This window comes from Trichomycterus rosablanca, chromosome 22 (assembly GCF_030014385.1).
Source record: "Trichomycterus rosablanca isolate fTriRos1 chromosome 22, fTriRos1.hap1, whole genome shotgun sequence".
NCBI classification, from domain to species: Eukaryota; Metazoa; Chordata; class Actinopteri; order Siluriformes; family Trichomycteridae; genus Trichomycterus; species Trichomycterus rosablanca.
The window spans coordinates 14,539,416-14,567,225 of record NC_086009.1 but is presented as its reverse complement, the minus strand read 5'-3'; the positions used below and the strand labels follow the sequence as shown (position 1 = coordinate 14,567,225).

Here is a 27,810-nt window from a genome sequence, read left to right as displayed (position 1 = left end):
GGTGTTTAAAAACTCCAGCAGCGCTGCTGTGTCTTATCCACTCATACCAGCACAACACACATCAGTGTCACTGCAGTGCTGAGAATGATCAACCACCTGAGTAATACTTACTCTGTAGTGGTCCTGGTGGAGTCCTGACCATTGAAGAACAGCATGAAAAGGGGCTAACAAAGCATGCAGAGAAACAGATGGACTACAGTCAGTAATTGTAGAACTACAAAGTGCTTCTGTATGGTAAGTGGAGCTGATAAAATGGACAGTGAGTGTAGAAACAAGGAGGTGATTTTAATGTGTGGCTGATCGAAGGAAGGTAAAACAGTTACAAAGCCTTGGAGTCTCAAGTGTCTTGTTTTTATCTTCTCAACTCAAATAGCTTAACAAGTTTATCAGAAATTATATCTAGTATCTGTTAGAATTTGAGAAATCAATAAGTCAACCAACAGAACAATAAAACAGTTCCTGAGTTCATGTAAACCGTGAGCTCCTCTCAGGCTACTGAGATCTTAATTGAGGTTGAACGTTTTTATCTCCTGGCTTGCTCCATGTGCGTCTGGCCGGCACAGTTCTGACAGGTGCATTGGTGAAAGAATTCAACCACGTAGAAATCATTCAGGCTGGCGGGAGCTGGACCCCCAGAAAAAAATGCTGGGCAGCCGGTAGCCCGAGTCTCTCCTCGCCGGGTCGGGTAGCGTGAGCGTCTCAGGCGCCGATTTTTTCCGCGGCCTGTCTTTGGGCACGGAAAGGAAGTCCGGAGCTTCAGTGGAGAGAGGGGTGGAGGGGGCACTCGATGGTCCACCGAGGGCACAAGCTGGTAGGGGTGTATTACTGATTGAGATGGCTGGAGGAAACGTGCCTAGTTTCTTATTGGTGGCCTCCTGAGTGGCGCGTTCATATTCTCTTACCTCCTCCATTGACATGTCTTATAGAAGAGACAAAAGAAGGGGGATATATTCAGTTTAGATACATCTAACACATAGAAGCATGTACAACCCCAAATCAAAAAAAGTTGGGACAGCATGGACAGAGATTCTTACATTTACTTTGAGTTTTATTTCATTGCAGACAGGATGAACCTGAGATATTTCATGTTTTGTCTGCATAACTTTATTTCATTTATTAATAAACATCCATTCCTGCATTTCAGGCCTGCAACACATTCCAAAAAAAGTTGGGACGGAAAAGCATTTACCACTTTGTAATGTTGCCATTCCTTTTCACCACATTTAAAAGACGTTTTGGCACAGAGGATACCAAGCGATTCGTTCAAAAATTCTCCGCACATTCTCTATTGGGGACAGGTCAGGACTGCAGGCAGGCCAGTCCAGTCCAGTCCAGTACCCGTACCCTCTTCTTTCGCAGCCACGCCTTTGTAATGTGTGCAGCATGTGGTTTTGCATTGTCTTGTTGAAAAATACGTGGACGTCCCTGGAAAAGACGATGTCTTGAAGGCAGCACATGTTGCTCTAAGGTCTCAATGTACTTTTCTGCATTAATGCTGCCATCACAGAAGTGTAAATGACCTTTGCCAAGGGAACTGGCACACCTCCATACCATGACAGACCCTGGCTTTTGGACTTGTTGCTGATAACAGTCCTTTTCGTCTTTGGTCTGGAGCACACGGCGTTCATTTTTTCCAAAAAAGACCTGGAATGCTGATTCATCTGACCACAATACATGTTTCCACTGTGTGATGGTCCATCCTAGATGCCCCCGAGCCCAGAGAAGTCGACGCCGCTTCTGGACATGGTTAACATAAGGCTTCTTTTTTGCACAGTAAAGTTTTAAGTGGCATTTGTGCATGTAACTCTGTATTGTAGTGCTTGACAAAGGTTTGCCAAAGTAATCCCTCACCCATGTGATTACATCAGCTATTGTTGAGTGGCGGTTCTTGATTCTTGGCCTTTACGCACTGAAATTCCTCCCGATTCTTTGAACCGTGTAATGATATTACGCACTGTAGAGGGAGAAATATGCAAATCTCATCAAAGACTCAGCTTTTCCTGGATGCTGCTTTTGTACCAAACCATGATTACAATCACCTGTTGACATCACCTGTTTGTATTTAGTTTTTTCATCTCATTACTAGCCCTAAATTGCCCCCGTCCCAGCTTTCTTTGGAATGTGTTGCAGGCCTGAAATGCAGGAAGGGAGCTATATTAACAAATGAAATGAAGTCAAGCAGATAAAACATGAAATATCTCGGGTTCATCCTGTCTGCAATGAAATAAAAGTCAAAGTAAACGTACGGAACACACACACACACACACAAAATATTTGATTGAGTACAGTTCTTCTACGTACCTATCCATTCATCCACCCAAGCAAAAGCCTGTCTGTGGCCCAGTAACAGTACATCCTTTATCACCTGGAGAGAGACACAAAGGTAGCAATTAATTTAAAAAAGTAAGTTAGAAAGACAGTCATTTATTAGCTGACATCAATACAAAGACAAGGACAGCATTTCTGATTAATATTAGTCACTGCTAATGATTCAGAAAGAGTAATGAGTAGCAGAAGTCAGGGCAGGACAAGCAAGGACATTAGAGGACGGTGGAAGAGACAAGACAAAGCTAATGCATATAAGACATAAGAGAAAACGAGGGCAAGACCTTCTGTACAAACTGCTCCACACGGGTCTGCAGCCCCCACACCTCGAACTTTACTGTAACCAGCTTGTAAGAACACATGATGGGGTCCTGCGTGTCCCTCCAGCCCTCCTGTAGCGAACCCCGTGCTGTCTTCTCTGACTTAAAATAGCGCAGGTCCTGAAGAAAAGTACATCATCACTGACATCTTCACAACAGAGCAGTTTATTTAGTCTTGCAATGGGTCTGGTACTACCAGTATCAGAAACACTCAGCACAAGATGGGACTACATCCTGGTAACTAATCCACTACAGATCAAAACTTACATTTACATTTACTCACACACTTTATTACACCTAAGGGCAACTTCGAGTAGTTTGTTCCCTTTTTTCGGTCCTTGCTGGTTGTGTGGTTCCCCATTTTCTTTTTTAGAGAACTACGTTGTCGCAGACAGTTCTCAGTTCTGCGCTATCCCTGTTCTATCACTTTCTCCGTTGCAGACTGCAGATGTTTTCGTATCTTTCATCTTTTACTTTGTTTCTGTTATTTAGGCCACCGTATTTAATGGCTTTGTAGTCACAGTATTGTTCTACCTTGGGAAACATCCTGCACTTGGATTGGTGTGGGGCTTTTTCTTGCACTTCAGTCGCAAGGTGTAACCTGTCCCGTTACAGTTTGGCATGGTTTTAGGAGAGATTGTATAAAAGCTTAGTAGTTTCTGATATAGGAGTGGTTTGAATTGTTTATTTATAATTTAACTGAACTTGTAATGGGCAAACATAAATAAATACAAAAATTGCCACATCGCCGCTCAGGTGGCGCAGTGGTAAAACACACTCTGTTCACCAGAGCTGAGATCTCGAATACATCATATCGAATCTCGGCTCTGCCTTGACAGCTGAGGCTGAGTGGCTACACGGACAACGACTGGCCTGTTGTTCAGATAAGGGGCGGGACTAAAGCCGGATGGGGACTCTCTCTCAGACTAATGCGATTACGAACTTTGCCGGCTGGTTGGTGGCGCCTGCACGGAGATGGGGAAGGAGTGCGGTAGAGGGTGTGGCCCTCCGTGCACAGCGCTGTACCGCACTGCGCTCGTCAAGTGTAGGTGATAAGATGTTCGATTGCTGTGCACGTTTCGGAGGGGCCGTGGAGCAGCCTCGTCCTCCCCAATCAGGAGCAGGGACCAGCATTAGTGAGAGGATGATTGACGGGTAGAAATTGGATGCGCTAAAAGTGGTAGAAAAAGGGGTAAAAAAAAAATGTAGGCTAAATTTATAGGTTATCTATACACCGATCAGGCATAACATTTTGACCACTGACAGGTAAAGTGAATAACACTGATCATCTCTTCATCACGGCACCTGTTAGTGGGTGGGATATATTAGGCAGCAAGTGAACAGTTTTTCCTCAACTTTGATGTGTTAGAAGCAGGAAAAATGGACAAGCGTAAGGATTTGAGCGAGTTTAACAAGGGCCAAATTGTGATGGCTAGACAACTGGGTCAGAGCATCTCCAAAACTGCAGCTTTTGTGTGGTGTTCCCCATCAAAAGTGGTCCAAGGAAGGAACAGTGGTAAACCGGTGACAGGGTCATGGGTGGACAAGGCTCACTGATGCACGTTGGGAGTCAGGGTGCCCATGCTGACCCCTGTCCACCGCCAACAATGGGCACGGTCATAATGTCAGGGTGATAATAAGGCAATGTTCTGTGAGACAGGAACACCCTGGACAGTTTCAACCATCCCTTCTCTCAGATATAGCCAATCATGTCCGTGTAGGCACCCGACAGGTCGATAGCATGGCTGAGATTCGATCCTGGAGCTCAGCGGTGGTGGGCAAGGGTAACAGCACCTTTTCGATCAATCACTGATCTATAATTATTTTTTGCTGCAAGGTGTTTGTGGGAAGCTCATGTAGAGTTGCCCAACAGGGGGTCTGTCTTTATCCTGATCTGTTAGACTCCTGTTAATCAGCCATAAAGCTAATTAGCAACATATATATATATATATATACTGATCAGCCATAACATTAAAACCACCTCCATTTTACCGTATAAAAATACAATTACTGACTGTAGTCCATCTGTTTCTCAACCCCCATAGGACCACCACAGACTAGGTATTATTTAGGTGGTGGATCATTCTCAGCACTGCAGTGACACTGACATGGTGGCGGTGTGTTAGCGTGTGTTGTGCTGGTATAAGTAGATCAGACACAGCAGCGCTGATGGAGCTTTTAAACACCTCACTGTCACTGCTGGACTGAGAATAGAGTGGACAGTGAGTGGACACGGTATTTAAAAACTCCAGCAGCGCTGCTGTGTCTGATCCACTCATACCAGCACAACACACGCTAACACACCACCACCATGTCAGTGTCACTGCAGTGCTGAGAATGATCCACCACCTAAATAATACCTACTCTGTGGGGGTCCTGACCATTGAAGAAGAGAGTAAAAGCAGGTTAAAAAAGTATGTAGAGAAACAGATGGACTACAGTCAGTAATTGTAGAACTACAAAGTGCTTCTATATGGTAAGTGGAGCTGATAAAATGGACAGTGAATGTAGAAACAAGGAGGTGATTTTAATGTTATGGCTGATCGTTGTATTTCTAAGCAGGGTTCTAATTGTCTTGAGAGGCAGTCACTGTGACTGCTGGGTATTTTATACAGGCAATTCCCTGCATCTCCACCTGACCGCAAGACTGCCTCTTTAGCCGAGTTGGGTGAAATGGCCCTGGACCAGAGCTTCTTTCTATTCTCTTCTTTGACTGCTAAGGCAAACCCTGAGGTTTCCCCTCACCCCGTATCCTGCGTTCTCATTGGCTGTAGTTCGACATAGCACTTGCTGCCACTCGCAACCTGCTCACAATGCCTTTCATACTACAGGATTTTGAGGCGCAGACCGGTTCAGATATTTAACATGCTAGATATTTTTCTTGAATCTGCGAGCGCTCGGCGAGCCACTCGGATCGAGTCGTTGAAGAGTTTCGAGCCCCGAGCGAACACCGAGTTGCTTCCGAGCTGCCACATCCAGCAGCGACCAGTCGACCAGGGCAAAAGTCGTGTAGTGTGAACTAGGCATAAGTACAAAAAAAAAATTGCAAATAATTTAGCTTTTTCACCATCCACTGTACATAATATTGTGAAAAGATTTGGGGAATCCCGAGAAATCTCTTTAGCCTTTTTGTATGTTGCTTTTTTGCCACAGTATTATACTACCTAGGATAAGCTTCCAGTGCGGGGCTACACCAGGCGTCTCGGTAAAGGGGTATGACCCATCACAATACAGGTCCAAGCCCACCACCACCACCACAGCGCTGACACTTTTGGGCCCTCAACCCTCGGCTGCTTTTATTATAAGTCGTTTTAGATTGTTCACTCACTCACTTTCTTAACCGCTTATTCAATTAGGGGGGGGGGGGGAGCCTAGCCCAGCTTTTCAATGAGCACAAGGCACACAGTAACACCCTGGACGAGGCGCCAGTCCATCTCAGGGCAGACACACATACACACACTCATTCACCTATAGGGCAATTCAGTGTCCCCAATTAACCTGACTGCATGTTTTTTGGACTGTGGGAGGAAACCGGAGCTTCCGGAGGAAACCCACGCAGACACGCAGAGAAAGGACCCGGACCGCCCCGTCTGGGGATCGAACCCAGGACCTTCTTGCTGTGAGGCGACAGTGCTACACACCGAGCCACCGTGTCGCCCGCTTTGGAATGTTGTTAATGTAAATCACATAAATAAGCACGAGTACAGATGTTACTAATAAAGAGGCCGGTGAGTTTCTTTGCCAGTAAGGTGCCGTAGGGAAAACAGCAAGATTTGTGAGATGAGTTCATCACCAGCTTAGTGCAGCCTGCTTGTCCCCTCTAGTTTAATAGTACAACAGTACAATTAGTCCTTACTGGCTTTGCTCCCATATCGCCGCCTCAGCTAGAAGCAAGTTGCTGCTAAAGCTAGATAACGCTTAATCCCCTCAGTCAATCAATCCCTTAACAGAGAGGGCTGTTATCAGATTAGTAATGACATAATGATGGAGATACTGAAGCTGGGAGGAAATATGGCTTTGTAAGAAAGGACAAAGCTGCTGTGGGGATTGCAAGTGTCATGTGCTTGTTTGACAGCAATAATACAATACATTTTTATTTTATTGCTATTTTATTGATATATTTTCTCCCAATTTAGCATAGCCAGTTAGTCTTTCAATGCTAGAACAGGTTTATATCACTGATTTATCACACTTGTTAGCAATAGTTCTTGCTTAAACACATGAATTAGCGTGGCCCAATACTTATGTCCATATAGTGGGTGTGTTCGAACACCTAGTGAGCTACCTTGCTGTCTTACTGCCTACATAGGCAGCTGCCTCAGTAGTGAGGATTCTAATAAGTCAATGACGCTACTTAGACAGCGATTCCATCTGGTTTCGCATTTAGCATCTTGTCATTCAAACCAATGGGATGCAGTGGCACAGCACGCTAGCATGTAAACTAACATCTCCCTTCATGTACCAAAAATGGTTACATTCGCTGACAAGCCCGAACTTGCAAATAAAAACACGTGTACAAGTTTATACAAATTAAAAATTGATAATTAATTATTTACGTTTGAAAATAACTCCATTCGTTTCCCGGCACCGTCAGCCATGTTTTTCTTATTTTTCTGTGAGAGAAGAGCTGCCGCACTGAATGCTGGGATCGCCTTGATCACTAAGGACGCTTCCGATGCTCACTCGTTCTTGAGTCAAAATAACACTGAAATTTTAAGAAACCTTACTAGTGAGGATATTAAGGCATCTAGGATTTCGAACAGCCTCCTTCTCGGGAGCGTGCGTAATATGACGTAAAATGCTGTCTATGTAGAGAGCTCCCTAGCTTTTCGAACACACCCAGTGTATGTATACAGCATAGCAATGTGCTGTGTCCCAGTTCATTTGCAATCTTCAGATATGAAAGCACACTTACATGTTCATGTCTTTCTCCATATCTCTCTTACCTCTGATTCTTTGTAGTAGCGCTCAGGGATTTCATCATATGCAATGTCAATAAAACACACCTCCGTGTCCTCACTTCTGGGCTCATCAAAGATCTGTAGCAGAAAAGGGGAAACAAGGGGTATAATATTATCCCTCTGTCTGGTATACTAAAGAAATAAACAGTACTAATTGCAGTTAGTGGGCATGTTGTAAATCAGCGGTTCTTATCCTTTTTCCCTCTTAGACCCTTCTGGGACCCTGTTGACACGGGTTATGGTGATATCCTTACGCTTTCAGCAAGTATGACAAAAGGTTTTGTGATCTGCATCAACAACTCAATCACAATCATTTGTAGTCACCGACCGTTGACCTTTACACGTTTGTAGTGGGCAAATTAAACGTGTATATTCACATAGGCTATAGGCAGTTTAAAATAGATCTATATGACATTACAAGAAATTTTGATATCATGTGTGATTATTTTTTACTCTTCTTAACTAAATGCAGCAAGACCCCCCTCTAGGCGCACTGAGACCGCCTGGTTGAGAACCACTGTTGCAAATACCAAAGTACTAAAAGGACATTTTGTAAAACACAATAACATATTTTCCCATATAAGTCCATGATTATTTCAGCAAGACAATGCCAGGCCTCAGTCTGTACACCCTACAACAGAATGCGTGTGCTACACTGGCCTGCCTGCAGTACAGATCTGTCCCCTACTAAAATTGTATGGTGCATCATGACAAGGAAAATCAAACAATGGTGACCACAGACTGTTGAGCAGCTTAGGTCTAGTATTATTTCACTTGCAAAACTGCAACAATTAGTGTCTTTAGTTCCCAAACTATTAAAAGGTCTTATTAATAGGAAAGGTGATGGAACAGTTCCTATTCCAGCCATAAGGAGGAGCTCTGGGTATCTGACTGAGAAACTGAGCGCGTACTTGGTAGACGCAGACCAATGCATGAGTTTGACGCCTCGCTTATGTGTTTTTTAGACACATGAAAAGATTTGAATGCTTTAGAAGCATGTTTCTGTGTTATAGAATTTGACATGCCACCTGCTCTAGCATTTAAACAGCAGGCAGTTGTGAAAAAAGTGAGGCTACAGAGACTCAGAGCCAACACACGTCGTATGAACAGCAAGCGACCGGAATCACACAGAGACACATTAATAAATAAGCACTGTATATACAAGTTAGATGATTGAGGTAGACAGTGTGATGAAAAAGGTTAGACCAAGGATAGGTGAGAAGGACAAAGCCTTTGGGTACTGACAAAAAGGCCAGTACATAACTCACTGTAATTCACTTTTAGCCTGGCACTGGAGGAGGGTATCATCTTTGAAAATGCTTATGTCACAACTCTGCCCTGTTAAAGATTATTATTATTGAAGACGTCCATCCATCCACTTCCATCCATCCATCCATCCACTTCCATCCATCCATCCACTTCTATCTATCTATCTATCTATCTATCTATCTATCTATCTATCTATCCATCCATCCATCCATCCATCCATCCATCCATCCATCCATCGATCCATTCACTTCTATCTATCTATCTATCTATCTATCTATCTATCTATCTATCTATCTATCTATCTATCTATCTATCTATCTATCTATCTATCTATCTATTCATCCATCCATCCATCCATCCATTCACCTCCATCCATCCACTTCCATCCATCCATTTACTTCCATCCATCCATCCATCCATCCATCTATTCATCCACTTCCATCTATCAATCCATCCACTTCCATCCATCTATTCATCCATCCACCCACTTCCATCCATCCACCTTCCCACTTCCATCCATCCATCCACCCTCCCATTTCCATACATCTGTCCATCCATCCCAGATTTCAGCTGCTCACATGCTTACAATCACCATGTGAAAATGGCAACCATTGGTTGGAGTGGTGTATTCCATACTAACATCCCATTCTTATACAAAAGAGGAACACTTTCCAAAGTGGCAGTCTGGTTTTGCAGATGCTAGGAAAACACGACCTCCCAAAATGCTTGTAAAGTTTAGTGAAGAAGGAATAACATCCATCCATCTACTTCCATCCATCCATCCATCCATCTACTTCCATCCATCCATTAATTTCCATCCACTTTTATCTATCCATCCATTTATCCATCCATCCATCTACTTCCATCCATCTACTTCCATTCATCCATTCACTTCCATCCATCCATCCTTGTTCATTCATTTATCCATCCACCCATTCATCCACCCTCCCACTTCCATCCATCCATCCACTTCCATCCATCCATCCATTCACCCATCTTTGTTCATTCATTTATCCATCCACTCATTCATCCACCCTCCCACTTCCATCCATCCATCCACTTCCATCCATCCACCCTCCCAATTCCATCCATCCATCCATTCACTTCCAATCCATCCATCCATTCACTTCCATCCATCCACTTCCAATACATCCATCCATTTACTTCCATCCATCTATTCACTTCCATCCATCCATTTATTCATCCATCCATCTACTTCCATCCATCCATTAATTTTCATCCACTTCCATCTATCCATCCATTTATTCATCCATCCATCTACTTCCATCCATTCACTTCCATTCATCCATCCATCCACTTCCATCCATCCATTAATTTTCATCCACTTCCATCTATCCATCCATTTATTCATCCATCCATCTACTTCCATCCATTCACTTCCATTCATCCATCCATCCACTTCCATTCATCCATCCACTTCCATCCATCCATCCAATAGTATGCACTGTAGAGGGTAAAATACCTAAAAAGTACTATGAAAAAATAAGAAAATGCTGTTTTAAACTTACCTACCTCTTCTTGCACAGAATTCTGATATTATCTGTCAAAACATCCATGCCTGACCTCAGTAAAGCTCTTAAATAGAAGCAAATCCCTACAGTCATGTTTCCATATCTAGATTAGAGGCTCCCCTGAACAGTGACAGATGTTATAGCAGCAAAAAGGAAAGCCATGTGGCGAAAAAAATAAAGATAACCAATATTTCACCTCAAGCCTTTTAATTAACCTCGAGTCTAATCTTCCTCGCTCTGACATGTAATAAAACTGAACTGATTACACACAGAGAAATGTAATTAAGAGATGAAATAAATACGTCTGGCTTTATTACTTCATAACCATGTTAATTGCAGACATCGTCCATTCATGTTCTTTCATTTATAATCCAGATTTAAAGGGGACATGAAACATAGATGTTGCATTAAAAATACAGATTGGATTCTCACTCCTTAGATTAAAAATAATAAGCTTTTACACGGATCAGCCATAACATTAAAACCACCTCCTTGTTTCTACACTCACTGTCCATTTTATCAGCTACACTTACCATATAGAAGCACTTTGTAGTTCCACAATTACTGACTGTAGTCCATCTATTTCTCTGCATGCTTTGTTAGCCTGCTTTCACCCTGTTCTTCAATGGTCAGGACCCCCACAGAGTAGGTATTATTTAGGTGGTGGATCATTCTCAGCACTGCAGTGACACTGACATGGTGGTGGTGTGTTAGTGTGTGTTGTGCTAATATGAGTGGATCAGACACAGCAGCGCTGCTGGAGTTTTTAAATCCACTGTCCACTCACTGTCCACTCTGTTGGACACTCCTACCTAGTTGGTCCACTTTGTAGACGTAAAGTCAGAGACCATCACTCATCTATTTCTGCTGTTTGAGTTGGTCATCTTCTAGACCTTCATCAGTGGTCACAGGATGCTGCCCACGGGGCGCTGTTGGCTGGATATTTTTGGTTGGTGGACTATTCTTAGTCCAGCAGTGCTGCTGTGTCTTATCCATTCATACCAGCACAACACACACCAACACACTACCACCATGTCAGTGTCACTGCAGTGCTGAGAATGATCCACCACCCAAATAATACCTACTCTTTAGTGGTCCTGGGACAGTCCTGACCATTGAAGAATAGGATGAAAGGGGGCTAACAAAGCATGCAGAGAAACAGATGGACTACAGTTAGTAATTGTAGAACTACAACGTGCTTCTATATAGTAAGTGGAGCAGATAAAATGGACAGTAAGTGTAGAAAAGAAAGAGGTGGTTTTGATGTTATGGCTGATCAGACAAATGGCCCATAGACACTTCCAAGACATCAATTTTTAAGCGTCTGGTAAGTGCAGGCCAGGGTTATGTGCATTTTAGTGCAGTTACCACACTTGCACAAGCTGGTGTCACCCACCCTCTCCACACCTTAAGGAACTGATGGCTTTTTTGTACAAACATGAGTTCCTACAGTTACTCTCTACCTCACTAGCCTGAATGTATAAGCCAGTGGGTTTCTTTGAATCTCTTCAAAACACTTCTAATTTAGTACAAAACATAACTCCAGTGATAGCAGGGCAACATTAAAGATGCCTCTATCTCTCCAGTCTTCAAAGTAATCCTTTCCCTTTCATTCAAGCAGAAAGGAAAGCTAGCACATGGGCTTTTTTATTCAATGGCTGCCTAATGGAGGTACGTCTGCACAAATTCAGCCTCAGACGGAGAGGGTCATGTTGAGTGCTGCAGGTGTCTGTGCGTATTACCACTTACTCTACCGCTGCTCTGAACACAAACAGATACACTTGATGCATGCTCAATAATCCAGGTACACAAATCCACAAAGTTGAATCAGTTCATCTGGACACAAGTTTGTTGTAGCGATACGTTTCGTCACTCATCCAAGTGACTTCTTCAGTCTGAGCTGGTGGTGAATAACCCCAACCTATATGCAGACGATTTGCATAATGACCAATCACCGCCCGGTAATCGGTCCATATGCAAATCACAATGACCATTAATTAATTAAATGGCCAGAGAAATCTCATGTCAAGAAGACCCTGGGTGAATGTGGTTATCCCAACTGGGCATTCGTAAAAGCTGGAAAAAATGCCCAAACACGGCTCCAGTGGATCGAAGGGAGGAGAGGGACAACCGCTGTCTAAGCGCAAACCAGTAGTGATTCCGTATGTGACGGGAGTAGCAGAACAACTGTGTTTCAGTTGCATTCAAACCCCAAAACATGCTACACCAGAAATTCGTTCACCCTTAGGACCGGGTCCCTCAACACAAACAGAGTAACGTAGTGTATGCTGTTAGGTGCCGGGAGGATTGCTGGGAACTGTACATCGGGGAAACTAAACAGTCACTGGCAAAACAGATGGCCCAACATAGAAGATTCTGCGGTTTATACTCACCTGTAAGCCAGCGGCCACTCATTTAATGATGAAGATATGCAGATCCTTGACAAGGAGGAAAGTTGGTTTGAACGGGGAGTCAAAGAGGCCATCTATGTGAAGAAGAAACGACCATCCCTGTACCGAGGGGGGAGCCTGAGAGTACATCTCTCACCATCTTACAACGCCGTGATAGGAGCTATACCCCAACCATATGTGAAAGGCACACATGGCCATTGTAATTAATGGTCATTGTGATTTGCATATGGACCTGATCACCGGTTGCATTGTTATGCAATGGGTGGTGATCGGTCGTTATGCAAATCGTCTGCATATAAAGTTGGGACGAAACGTATCGCTACAACAAACTTGTGTCCAGATGAACTGATTCAACTTTGTGGACAAACGGATACACACCATACGCTATATGACAAAATATATGTGGACATCTCTTGTAATTATTTAGTTCTATTGTTTCAGTCGATCAGTTTTATAAAATCACCATCCATAATTGCAGCAGTTATGAGAAATCAGCTCTGGCATTCCAACGTTCAGACAAGCCGATCACTGACCATTTAGCAGCAGAGCTGAGATTCGAACCGCAGCATTACCCGAGCACCTGAGGCACTTTTAATAAAGCAAAAATCAGAGTTTACTGTAGCTTAATAATAACAGACATGTCATACTGTCTTGATGTGTGTAATACTCACTTACTTTCTTAACTGCTTATCCAATTAGGGTCGCGGGTGGTTGCTAGAGCCTATTCCAGCTTTTCAATGGGCGCAAAGCACACAGTAACACCCTGGACAAGGAGCCAGTCCATCGCAGGGCAGACACACATACACATACACACACACATACACACACACACATACACACACACCCATTCACCTATAGGGCAATTCAGCGTCTCCATTTAACCTGACTGCATGTTTTTGGACTGTGGGAGGAAACCGGAGCTCCCGGAGGAAACCCACGCACAGAAAGGACCCGGACCGCCCCGCCTGGGGATCGAACCCAGGACTTTCTTGCTGTGAGGCTTGCAGTGCTACCCACCGAGCCACCGTGCCGCTATTTTAATACCTATATGGAGAAACACTGTAGGACAAACAGCCAAATGTCCCCACAAGGTCACATTTGTCCCATATTTATTTGTCAGATGGTCACATTAATCATTATGAAGAAACACATGCGTCCAAACAACACATATACCAAGGTTACTTACATTGTCATTACAGCCATTGTTGTCCTCGTACTTCGTTTCTATGTGGATGCTGAACTTTGGCAAGAAGGAGCACTAAAAAACACAGAAACAACATATGGGCTTGTTAAAAGCAGCCAACACCCAATATTCAATATGACCCTATTAACATTGCCTACTGCAAAGCAGCTGTGAGCTGTCCTGCATTTCAGGTCTGCAACACATTCCAAAAAAAGTTGGGACAGTAAAGCATTTACCACTTTGTAATGCTGCCATCCCTTTTCACCACACTTAAAAGACGTTTTGGCACCGAGGAGACCAAGTGATTTAGTGTTTCAGCTTTTATTTTGTCTTATTCTTCCTGCAAACACGTTTTAAGATGTACAATAGTACGGGGTCGTCGTTGTAGCGTTTTTCCTTTCAAAATTCTCCACACATTCTCTATTGGGGACAGGTCAGGACTGCAGGCAGGCCAGTCCAGTACCCGTACCCTCTTCTTCCGCAGCCATGCCTTTGTAATGTGTGCAGCATGTGGTTTTGCATTGTCTTGTTGAAAAATGCATGGACGTCTTGAAGGCAGCACATGTTGCTCTAAGATCTCGATGTACTTCTCTGCATTAATGCTGCCGTCACAGACGTGTAAATGACCTTTTCCTGACACAGCCCCATATCATGACACACCCTGGCTGTGTTGTTGCTGAGAACAGTCTGGATGGTCCGGATTTCACCTTGCTCCGGAGCACATGTCATACATTTGTTCCAAAAAAGACCTGGAATGCTGATTCATCTGACCACAATACACGTTTCCACTGTGTGATGGTCCATCTTAGATGCCCCCGAGCCCAGAGAAGTCGACACCGCTTCTGGACATGGTTAACATAAGGCTTCTTTTTTTGCACAGTAAAGTTTTAAGTGACATTTGTGCATGTAACTCTGTATTGTAGTGCTCGACAAAGGTTTGCCAAAGTAATCCCTCACCCATGTGGTTATATCAGCTGTTATTGAGTGGCGGTTCTTGATGCAGTGCCGTCTGAGGGATCGAATCACGAATCACAGGCGTGATTGCGCTCTTGGCCTTTATGCACCTCCCAATTCCTTGAATGGTTGAATGATATTATGCACGGTAGAGGGAGAAATATGCAAACCCCTTCCAATCTTTCTTTGAGGAAACACTCACAGTTGCTACCATTACACAAAGCTAGTGAATGGAATATGTTTATATAATCTTTACCACCACCAAGGACCCACCCAATGTATGTTGTGATTACAACTATCGATTATGCTAGAACTTTTTTCTTGGGGACCCGTTGGATTCTTGATGCTGGTGCAGGCTGCCATGTGATATCCCTTCTGGGGCAAGGTCTATGCCTTGCCATAATTTAATTAAATAGAGTGGTAAATCGTGGGTCCAGGTAATTGCTCTGCTAAAACATTCCTCTCTTGCTGAGGAAACTATAGATGAGTTACAGAGTTAGCCTGATATATTTCAGGTTTCAGCCCGGATGAACTTCAGTTGGATCGATGTTTAACATCCTGCTCTGCCAGCACCGCCGAGAGGGCTGCCTTACTTCACCTCAGCCGTATTTTATCAGCCTGGTATTTGGTATATTTACAGCTGTAATGATGAGCTATTTTCCAGCTTACTGGATATACAGTCTAGCTTCCTAGCTGCTCCCTTTTTTTCCCTGCATGGTCCAAAGCTGCTGGAGTTCTCCGGAGACCCACAGCTCCCTGATTAGATTAACTCCAGCTCCGGTAATCACTATAAGGATCAATAGAGCTGGGGTTATGTAAAACCAAGTCTTGTGCCGTCTCGGGGCTAGACTTTTACTCTGACTGGCTTAAAGTCTGGAGAATTTGTCCAGTGAGTCCAATGTATGCCTTACATGCCTGCTCAGGGGCCCAACAGTGGCAACTTGCAGTGGCGAGTGGCTTAAACCAGCAATCTTTTAGTTACTGATCCAGTTCCTTAGCCGCTGTGCTACCACCACCTTAGTATGTCCATTTCTTATACTTGATCTAGTTTAGGGTGAATAATAGTTTAGGGATCCAATCTAAGTATTTCCCAATTAGCATATTGCATTTGCCATAGTCTAGGAGTTCCTGTGTTCATTGTCACAACTTTGGTCCTTGTCCATTGTATAGCCCCACCTAGTGTTCATACACCGACCAGGCATAACATTATGACCACTGAAAGGTGAAGTCAATAACACTGATTATCTTTTCATCAAGGCACCTGTTAGTGGGTGGGATATATTAGGCACCAAGTGAACATTTTATCCTCAAAGTTGATGTTAGAAGCAGGAAAAATGGAAAAGCGTAAGGATTTGTTCGAGTTTAACAAGGGCCAAATTGTGATGGCTAGACGACTGGGTCAGAGCATCTCCAAAACTGCAGCTCTTGTGGGGTGTTTCCAGTCTGCAGTGGTCAGTATCTTTCAAAAGTGGTCATGGGCGGCCAAGGCTCATTGATGCACGTGGGGAGCGAAGGCTGGCCCGTGTGGTCCGATCCAACAGACGAGCTACTGTAGCTCAAATTGCTGAAGAACTTAATGCTGGTTCTGATAGAAAGGTGTCAGAATACACAGTGCATCACATACCAGTCAGGGTACCCATGCTGACCCCTGTCCACCAACGAAAGCACCAACAATGGGCACTGAGCATGGGAACTGGACCACGGAGCAATGGAAGAAGGTGGCCTGGTCTGATGAATCACGTTTTCTTTTACATCACGTGGATGGTCGGGTGCGTGTGCGTCGCTTACCTGGGGAACATATGGCACCAGGATGCACTATGGGAAGAAGGCAAGGCAGTGTGATGCTTTAGGCAATGTTCTGCTGGGAAACCTTGGGTCCTGCCATCCATGTGGATGTTACTTTGACACGTACTACCTACCTAAGCATTGTTGCAGACCATGTACACCCTTTCATGGATTCAGTATTCCTCGATGGCTGTGGCCTCTTTCAGCAGGATGATGCGTCCTGCCACAAAGCAAAAATGCTTCAGGAATGGTTTGAGGAGCACAACGACGAGTTTGAGGTGTTGACTTAGCTTCCAATCGAGCATCTGTGGGATGTGCTGAACAAACAAGTCCGATCCATGGAGGCCCCACCTTACAACTTACAGGAGTTAAAGGATCTGCTGCTAACATCTTGGTGCCAGATACCACAGCACACCTTCAGGGGTCTAGTGAAGTCCATGCCTTGACGAATCAGGGCTGTTTTGGCAGCAAAATGGGGACCAACACAATGTTAGGAAGGTGGTAATTATGTTATGCCTGATCGGTGAATAATGCCTGCCTTGCTCTGTTTTACATAGTGTGTTCTTGCAATTTTTGTGTATTCATAGGTTGTGCCTTGTTAGTGTTCTTGGTTTTTTCCTGTTTGAATCCTGTTGTATCTTGGTTTGCTCTGTTCTGTACAAAAAAAAAGGTAAAATGGTGCAACTGTCTCTGCGATTGTGCCCCGTTCCCTTTGACAGACGGGCATTACATGATGGAGCGATAATCAGTGTGCTGTTACTACAACAGTGCGTTAAAACACCTTCAAGAAAGCTAAATACGATGGTAAGGGTCAATTTCTAAAATATTTACTATCAAGACTTTACAAGTTCTGGTGTTAAGGTGAGTTGGTGAGCGTTGCCACACTCGATTCCAGCAACGTTTTGTCTGTGACTCTCCCCAGAAGCAAATCTCATTAAGAGAACAGAGCAAAGCCTCTCAGGATTACGTAATATCTGTAACGTGGCATCGGGGAGAGGGAGGTGTTGTGGAGAGAAGATCTATGCTGCGTTTGGCACCAAAGGCGAAGTGAAGAATGTAGGAGGAGAAGGAATTGAAGGAATGATGGCTGTAATTAATAAGCAGAAATTTATTTTGGGTCCAACATGCCATGAGGCCTGCTGATTTACGAGGGGAAATGCAGGACAGAGAATGGACAGATGAAAGAGGCAGGAAAGTAAATCTTTAGGTGCAAGCTGGGCAGGGAGTGATATAAGGGGGGTGGGGGGTGTATATCACATTGGTTCGAAATGCGTACACACAATCACTTTCATTTACATTTTCAGCATTTAGCAGACACGTTTATCCAAAGCGACTTACACAGTGAGCGGAACACAATGAGCAATTGAGGGTTAAGGGCCTTGCTTAGGGACCCAACAGTGGCAACTTGGTGGTGGCGGGGCTTGAACCGGCAACCTTCTGTTTACTAGTCCAGTACCTTAACCACTGAGCTATCACTGGCCCCACTTTCAAATGCCAGAGGACCACAGGTTACATCATATGGGGTTAAATGCCAACCTATAGTGCAGTGGAAATGTATTTGTACCCTTTTATGTGCATGTGTTATTATATATTTGTCACATGGAATGAATTCAGATGATTAATTTAAATATAAAAGGGGATCTTGAGTAAATAACACATTATATTATATAACAGATTATATACATATTATCCAAATCCATATGATCTAAAAACCCTAACTACTTCCCAAAAACATGCCACTAGGTAAACTGGCTCCTATAAAGTGACAAAGTGGCACAAAGGTCTCTCAGCTGTGGAATCCCAGTGCTATCAACCTGGCCAGGCATCCTAAAGGAGGGTAGGGTGGTCGATGGATCCCGGTGCCTGCATAAGGGATAGTGGATGATCACGGCTCTCTGTTTGAGATACGGCTCTCCCAGTATTGGTTAGGCTTTGGGTCCACCTTAACCCTGCTATTGCCATATTCTAATTTTAAAAATAGCCAAGACATAAAAAAAAGGAAAGGTACTCACGGTGTACTCTGAATTTTCCACACAGGGCGATGATGGTATGGAGAAAGAAGAGACAGAAAGACCGAAATTAAGGATATAAAGAACATTAAACATTAAAACCACCTCCTTGTTTCTACACTCACTGTCCATTTTATCAGCTCCACTGACCATATAGGAGCACTTTGTAGTTCTACAATTACTGACTGTAGTCCATATGTTTCTCTACATACTTTGTTAGCCCCCTTTCACGCTGTTCTTCAAAGATCAGGACTCTCCCAGGACCACTACAGAGCAGGTATTATTTAGGTGGTGGATCATTCTCAGCACTGCAGTGACACTGACATGGTGGTGGTGTGTTAGTGTGTGTTGTGCTGGTATGAGTGGATCAGACACAGCAATGCTGATGGAGGTTTCAAACACCTCACTGTTACTGCTGGACTGAGAATAGTCCACCAACCAAAAACATCCAACCAACAGTGCCCCGTGGGCAGCGTCCTGTGACCATTGATGAAGGTCTAGAAGATGACCGACTCAAACAGCAGCAATAGATGAGCGATCATCTCTGACTTTATGTCGACAAGGTGGACCAACTAGGTAGGAGTGTCTAATAGAGTGGACAGTGAGTGGACACGGTGTTTAAAAACTCCAGCAGCGCTGCTGTGTCTGATCCACTCATACCAGCACAACACACACTAACACACCAGGTCCTGTGGGGGTCCTGACCACTGAAGAACAGGGTGAAAGCAGGTTAAAAAGGTATGTAGAGAAACAGACAAACAAAGTGCTCCTATATGGTAAGTGGAGCTGATAAAATGGACAGTGAGTGTAGAAACAAGGAGGTGGTTTTAATGTTAACTATATATTTTTACTGCATCTACTAAATATACAACTGTGCGTATCTTTAGCCGTACATGATTAGCTAGCTATCTCTGACTGGTACTGTCTGTGCAGTTACTTACCAGTGACAGTGTAGGGGTAATAGTTCCACGCCTTCTCCGTCACATAGAAGATCTTGGGAACAATGGCTCTGGCCCAGCTAGGCAGCTTGCTGTAAAACAGAGAGCAGTTTTTTATTAAAAAAAAGAATGGACACCATTTTTTAGCTAGCTGTCAGGATAAACTGTTCTTTTTCTTCTCACTGACCATGACCACAAGGGTAACTTCCATAATTGAAAATGTAGTAATGGTCTGAGGTCAGTTCAGCAGCCTTGAGAGACAGACAGTGCAGCTTATAGATTGGAGGTTCATAGACTAAGCTTATGACTAGGCATCCAGACAAGTATTCATGCTATATAAAAGTATGTGGACACCCCTCATTATTGTGTTTAAAAAATAAATGATGAAGGTGAGACCTTTTCCCATTCCAGCATTTGTCGAGTATGTATGGAGTACCTCTTGAGACTTAACAAAGCCTTGACCTCAACCCCACTGAACGTCTCAGGTATAAATTTAATTGTCGATTGCCAGCAAGACCTACTTATCCAACATAAGTGCCCAACCTTTACAATTTTTCCTTTGACACATTCTCCCACAATTTAAGATTACATGGAAAGCCATCCAAGAACAATGGAGGCTATTAAATCTACAGGTAAGGTGGAGAGAATCCATAATAATTGACTATGATTTTGGAATAGAATGTTCAGCAAGCACACTGTCAGGTGTCCACATACTTTCAGCCATGTAGTGTATTCTGCAGAAGGGAATTATGAGACTAGTAATCAGGTCTAGGCTTGTTTTTCTTAATCCATAGGGTATAATATCATGTTGACCCACCCTTTGCAGCTATAACAGCTTCTGGGAAGGCTTTCCACAAGGTTTAGGAGTGTGTTCATGGGAATTTTTGACCATTCTTCCAGAAGAGCATTTGTGAGGTCAGACACTGGTGTTGGACGAGAAGGCCTGGCTCGCAGTCTCCGCTCTAATTCATCCCAAACGTGTCCTATCGGGTTGAGGTCAGGACTCTGTACAGGCCAGTCAAGTTCTTCCACAACAAACTCGCTCATCCATGTCTTTACGGACCTTGCTTCATGTCATGTTGGAACAGGAAGGGGCCATCCCCAAACTGTTCCCACAAAGTTGGGAGCATCAAGTTGTCCAAAATCTCTTGGTATGCTGAAACATTAAGAGTTCCTTTTACTGGAACTAAGGGGCCGAGCCCAATTCCTGAAAAACAACCCCACACCATAATCCCCCCTCCACCAAACTTTACACTTGGCACAATGCACCCAGACTTGTCCATCAGATTGCCAGACAGAGAAGCGTGATTCAATACTCCAGAGAACATATCTCCACTGCTCTAGAGTCCAGTGGTGGCGTGCTTTACACCACCGCATCCGACACTTTGCATTGCGCTTGGTGATGTAAGGCTTGGATGCAGCTGCTCATTCATGGAAACCCATTCCATGAAGCTCTCTGTCCTTTCCTGTATAAGATGTCTCTATTTGCTGACCAGTCCAGTTTGTCGTCCAGATGCACCCCAAGGAATTTGTAGGTTCTGATCACCTCCATGTCACTCCCCTCGATCTATACTGGCTGCGTGGGTCACCCTGACGAAAGTCCTATACCTCTCCTGTAATCTTCGTGTTGTCACATCCCACATTACCGGTGCCATCCGAAAACATCTGCATGTGGCAGGTCTCAGAGCTGTAGTTAAAGTCTGAAGTGTAGAGTGTGAACAGGAAGGGGTAAAGTACAGTCCCTTGTGGTGCTCCTGTCTGGCTTTTCAATCTGCTTGCCAAAAATACATCAATTGAGACTCATTTGAGTTAAAAGTGCCGGTTCCTCCCTATGACTCTCACTAAACTCATCTTAATGGAACTTTCAGTGCTATAGCTCCTAAGCTCTGGAACTCTCTGCCTCGATCTCTACTGGATTGCTCTACTGTTTCTTCTTTTAAACCTCTCATTTTCTTTACAAACTGTTTTTCAGTCCTTGCTCGAATACCTGGACTGGCTGGGGAGACAAACAGGGAAATACAGTATTTACAAAAAAGACAGCAAATACACTGAATGTTCCTAGAGATACAGTCTGAAGCATAGTTAGCAAGTTCAAAGTTAAAGCAACACTGGCTGTGCTACCTGGATGTGGCAGAAAGAGGAAGCTAGCACCACATGCCACCAGATTCCTGAGGAGGCAGGTGATCAAAAAAACCCTGAGTGACTACAAATGACCCGCAGCGAGATTTGGTGGCGGCAGGCACTGAGATTTCAAGTTGCAAAGCCAGTGAGGTACATACTGAAAGCTGAAGGTCTCCAAGTCCAGACTCCAAAGCAATAAAATGGTATGGCAAGCCAATAAAAGGCTTCCACTAAAATAATACAATTTTGGTTTGTTTAAAACATGCTTAGTTAAAATATTCGGTACCTGTTCACGAAGGAGATTTTTTAAATTTTTGTAGACCAGTTCCATCACTCTAGCTCTATTTTTGTGCTGTGTTCACAAAGGAGACTGATTCTACTCAGGCATCTGTCAGCCTTTTGTTTCGGTTTTTGGAATACAGTCAGTATTTGTGCACTTTATGAAGTATAATGTCCCCTGTTCACTATATAGGTTATCATTTTTATGCTTTGCACCCCTGTGGGGTTTTTCTATTACAAGTCACAAACTGAAGGTTGACCAGCGGCACAGAGCCGCATTTATTACCATTTTAGCCTGAGGTCAATACACAGGTAAAAGTGGAGAAATGCTTGCTATTGAACCTCACTCCATGACCCCCATCCTGAAAGCAATCATGCTTAAAAACACGGTACTCTCTGTGTCGCTGAGCAGAGAGATCCCAGTGCTACTCTGTTTATACAACATTGGCTCTTGAGCTACAGCACAAAGCCTGTAGAGGATCAGTAGGTCAAGAATCCTTCTTTCAAGCTAGTCATTTCCAATTCCCTATGCACTGGCTAAATAAAGCTGCAGACTAGAACCTGGCCTATTCAACACACATATGGTCTCTGGATGCGTCTTTAAACAAGCCAGCAGTGGATTTTCAGAGGGAGTCGTAGGGCAAAGGAGAGTCACGCTAAACCCTATGTGCATCCTTTATACCATTCATGTCACAGTGTTTCCCATTTGGGATGGTGAGTGTCTATAAACTGCCATCTTTATGTCAAGTTTGATGAAATTTAAGTCTGGACATTGACTGGACCATTCATGGACATTCAGAGACTTGCCCAGAAGACACTCCAATGTTGTTCTGAAAGGTGAACTGTCATCCCAGTTTGTCTGCATGCTCTCTAGTTGAGGTTTTGTCTCAATAAGGTTTTGCCTTCATAAGGCAACAGTCAAGAACAAGCAGGGGACGGCAATTCAAGAAATGACAGACCAAGCCCATTAACCAAGGTGGGGCATCCCATGCCAGCATCCAAGCCCAGCATCACAGTTCCAGAAGAAGAGCAGGGTGCCGGAGGAGGAGCTGGCAAGTCTGTGAGGGACAAACCGTGATATATAGAAACACTCCCACCTGGAGCGAATTAATGCTAACTCAGGCGGAGATGACTGTTAGTTAGGAGGAACTGATATGTCAATCATCTGCGCCTCCATGCTTATCATCTGGAGCGAATTAATGCTCCAGAGCAGGATGCCAACAGAGGAGCTGGGAAGTCTGTAGGGGACAAACCATGATATATAGAAACACTCCCACCTGGAGCGAATTAATGCTAAATCAGGTGGAGATGACTGTCAGTTAAGAAGAACTGATATGTCAATCATCTGCACCTCCATGCCGATCATCTGGCCAAGGAAGGCTTTGGGAAGGCAAAAGGACATGATTCTGTAACCGAGCTACCCTGCTGATCTCTATGACCAATGGGTTTATTACAATGCTTTGGGAAGGCAGCAGTTAAGGTACTGAACTAGTAATCAAAAAAGTGCCAGTTCATGGCCCATCACTTCTACGTTTCCACTTTAGGCCCTGGAACAAAGCACTTAATCCTCAACTGTTCACTGTAGTCTATCACAATTGTAAGTCGCTTTGGATAAAAGTGTAAATGATGTAAATGTAGGGACAACATGCCACCTCTGGGGCAATTCGCTCTCCCAGTATGATTCTATTATGAGGCATTGCTTCCAATAATTATATAAACGCATAGAAACCAAGACCAAGCCCAGCATCACAGTTCCAGAGAAAGAGCAGGTTGCCAACGGAGGAGCTGGCAAGTCTGTGAGGGACAAACCGTGATATATAGACACACTCCCACCTGGAGCGAATTTAATAAAAGTGGTTGAATACTTACTTTATCCCCATTTTTCTATCAGTACAACTTTAGACTGTAGCGGTACCTACTTGTTTAGATAGACACGTTTCTCAGTGAGCTGACCAGGGCCATATGTTGGATCCTCAAACGGCTCGTTCTGCACCACCTCCACTCCTTCTCCTTTCTCACTCTGCTCATGGCTGTGCTTGCTGATCATGTACAGTTGCCCGATCCTGTACTGGAGACAAAGTCCACCACAAAGTTAGACACAATCATGCTGCCTAGAAGTGATCTTTAAAACATTGAGGTCATTGATTAAAACTATGATGCACTTAATGCAGAGTACCAGCCAGCCACAAAACAACACAAACCCCTAAGATTGAGTGCCATGAGAACATTTACTGCCCAGCCACTTTTAGTTTAAGACCCATCTGATTGGATTGCATCACTATCAAGAGTCATAATTCTGTCAAAAAGGCTATTTCTGGATCCACAAGGAGTTTAATTTTGTAGTCAGAAATGCACTCCTGCTAAGAGGACACTGACATGAACCTAAATGACGTTCTTGAAGGGTAGTGGGTGGGATGCAAGTCCTAATGAAATGCAGTTCAAGTAATGTAACATTATTTATTAATGAAAACATAAATTTATTGGATCTAGTCTGGTCTTATTGGCTGAAGTCCAAGTTGAGTCTTCGGTTATACTGTAGCTAAGCAAGTTTTAATACCATCCTAACTGCTTTAATTACCAGATGTGTTGAGATTTATTCCCCATGAATACAAACCCCATTTCCAGACAAGTTGGGACACTTTCTTACAATGCAATAAAAACTCAAAACTGTAATTTGTTTAATCGCTTGAACTTTTATTTAACTGTTAAAAGTACGAAAAACAATTAGATGTGACGTCTGCAACACACTCAAAAAAAGTTGAGGCAGAGGCAAAATAAGACTAATGTTATACAAGTAACACTGTACTGGAAGATTCCACAATTAGCAGTTTAACTGGTAACAGGTGAGGTCATCAGGGTCATGGTTCACCACTTAATGCGCCAACAATGGGCACGTGAGCATCGGAACCGGACCACGGAGCAGTGGAAGAAGGTGGCCTGGTCTGATGAATCACGTTTTCTTTTACATCACGTGGATGGCCGGGTGCGTGTGCGTTGCTTACCTGGGGAACACATGACACCAGGATGCACTATGGGAAGAAGGCAAGCCGGCGGAGGCGGTGCGATGCTTTGGGCAATGTTCTGCTGGGAAACCTTGGGTCCTGCCATCCATGTGGATGTTACTTTGACACGTACCACCTACCTAAGCGTTGTTGCAGACCATGTACACGCTTTCATGGAAACGGTATTCCCTGATGGCTGTGGACTCTTTCAGCAGGATAATGCGCCCTGACACAAAGCAAAAATGCTTCAGGAATGGTTTGAGGAGCACAACGACGAGTTTGAGGTGTTGACTTGGCCTCCAAATTCCCCAGATCTCAATCCAATCTAGCATCTGTGGGATGTGCTGGACAAACAAATCCGATCCATGGAGGCCCCACCTCGTAACTTAGAGGAGTTAAAGGATCTGCTGCTAACATCTTGGTGCCAGATACCACAGCACATATTAAGGGGTCTAGTGGAGTACATGCCTCGACGAGTCAGGGCTGTTTTGGCAGCAAAAGAGGGACCAACAAAATATTAGGATGGTGGTCATAATGTTATGCCTAGCTTATATTGGTATTTTGGATAGACATATGCTGCTATCAGGACAATGTGGCTTTGTGGACACAGAGTACGTGTGCTTGGCTGGCCTGCCTGCATTTCAGTCTCCCATTGAAAATATATGGCGCATCATGAAGAGGAGAATCAGACAACGGCAACCACGGACTGTTGAGCAGCTCAGGTCTTGTATACAGTAAGAATGGGTAAAATTCCACTAGTTAGTATATTTAATTCCCACATTATTTATTATTAAGTACTTATACTAAAGAATTAAAATAAAAGGTCATGTGACCTAGTGGAAAATGTTCCTCTGTTCCAGCTTTTTTGAGTGTGTTGCATCAAGTTCTAACTTTATGTTAAACAAATAGAATTAAATCCGTCATTGACAATGAATTACCATTCACACAATTTTAGAAAGTGACCCAACCTTTCTGAAAACAGGGTTGTTTTAACGGATAACAGTATCTAAAGTACAAATATTGTTGGACACAGTGCATTCACCGTCACCTTTATTATTCAGTACAAGCTCTTTTGTTTGAGTTCTTGTTGCTGTTCCCTCTCAAAAAGCAAGCGAAATAATAGGAAAGAGGCAGCAAAAAAAAGCAGCACGGAGGTTAAAGTGGCAGTGAATAATTCATGCCTCTTTCTCTTTGTACGTGCTGTACAGATGTGAGAAAGATGAGAGGAGCGGCGGGACTCCATGAGTGGCACATTAAAGGAACTGAAAATATCAGACTACATGTTTCCAAACGCATTTATAAAGGAAAAATGGAAACAGTTTGTGTCTTGATAGAACATAAAGAAACAGAACTCGAACCTGAGACCTTTTGTGTCTATTATTTTAATCTAATGCCTCTCTGTGTTTTTTAAATGTCATAAAACGTGACTCTGGCTGAAGGTGCCAATTAAGCTGGCAGTACTCTATGAAAGGCTGATTTATAATTTTAGGGTCTGGGACCTAAGCATAAATCACTGCCATACACTCTGAACAGCACACCAGTCCATTGTAAAGCACCTAAGCAACTGAGTAGTTGTAGCACCTACTGACATGTTTTTGGCAAAGTGACCCAGTATACATGGAGTAAACCCATGTATGAAACACACAGGGCAGCCCGTCCACCCACTGGCATGTTTTTTGATGGAAAACCCAAACAAGCATACCAAACTCCTCACTGTCTATAAAACATGAAGCATCAATCACTGCCATACACTCTGAACAGGACACCAGTCCATTATAAAGCACCTACACCACTTAGTTGCCCAAATTTTGAGCAGTTGATGCACCTACTAACATGTTTTTGGCAAAGTGTACACATAGAGTAAACCCATGTATGAAACACACAGGGCAGCCCGCCCACCCACTGGCATGTTTTTTGAGGGAAAACCCAAACAAGCATATATGAAGCATGAAACACCACCATACACTCTGAACAGGACACCAGTCCATTGTAAACCTCCTACGCAACTAAATTTGCCTACATTTTGAGTAGTTGTTGCACCTACTGACATGTACACATGAAGTGAACCCATGTGTGAAAGGCACAGGGCAGCCCACAGGGCAGCCCGTCCACCCACTGGCATGTTTTTTGAGGGAAACCCAAACAAGCATATATAAAGCATGAAACACTGCCATACACTCACGGTCTGTGCAGTGGTCAGTATCTATCAAAAGTGGTAACTCAGTGGTAAACCAGCGACAGGGTCATGGGCGGCCAGGGCTAATTGATGAACGTATGGAGCGAAGGCTGGCCGGTGTGGCCCGATCCACCAGACGAGCTACTGTAGCTCAAATTGCTGAAGAAGATTGCTGGTTCTGATAGAAAGGTGTCAGAATACACAGTGCATCACATCCACAAAGTTGAATCAGTTCATCTGGACACAAGTTTGTTGTAGAGATACGTTTCGTCACTCAATCCGAATGACTTCTTCAGTCTGAAGAAGTCATTCGGATTGAGTGACGAAACGTATCTCTACAACAAACTTGTGTCCAGATGAACTGATTCAACTTTGTGGATTTGTGTACCTGGATTATTGAGCATGCATCAACAGACAGTGCATCACAGTTGCAGGGCTGTTTTGGCAGCAAAAGGGGGACCAACACAATATTAGGAAGGTGGTCATAATGTTATTCTGTTATACTCTGTCTCTGCACTTGCCTGCTGATTGGCCCCCAAATCCAT

The 27,810-nt window shown here is 43.7% G+C and overlaps 1 protein-coding gene across 1 annotated transcript; it reads right to left on the bottom strand.

Moving 5' to 3' along the window:
* Window positions 1-431: 431 nt before the first annotated feature.
* Window positions 432-27,810, bottom strand: pitpnc1a (phosphatidylinositol transfer protein cytoplasmic 1a). The gene is made up of 9 exons (XM_062985051.1): window positions 27,787-27,810; window positions 24,007-24,155; window positions 19,691-19,779; window positions 18,753-18,760; window positions 14,005-14,076; window positions 7,592-7,684; window positions 2,610-2,765; window positions 2,302-2,365; window positions 432-919 (listed from the first exon to the last, which is right to left on the bottom strand). The coding sequence occupies exons 1-9, from the start codon at window positions 27,808-27,810 to the stop codon at window positions 606-608; spliced, it is 969 nt and encodes a 322-aa protein (XP_062841121.1). The 3' UTR covers window positions 432-605.

Bases quoted from the DNA above. Each gene is read 5' to 3' on its own strand.
- pitpnc1a (XM_062985051.1), bottom strand. From the start codon at position 27,810: ATGGATTTGGGGGCCAATCAGCAG. The intron at 24,156-27,786 runs GCAAGTGCAGAG...CTTTGTCTCCAG, and splicing joins ATTTGGGGGCCAATCAGCAG to TACAGGATCGGGCAACTGTA. The intron at 19,780-24,006 runs GTAGGTACCGCT...TCTGTTTTACAG, and splicing joins AAACGTGTCTATCTAAACAA to CAAGCTGCCTAGCTGGGCCA.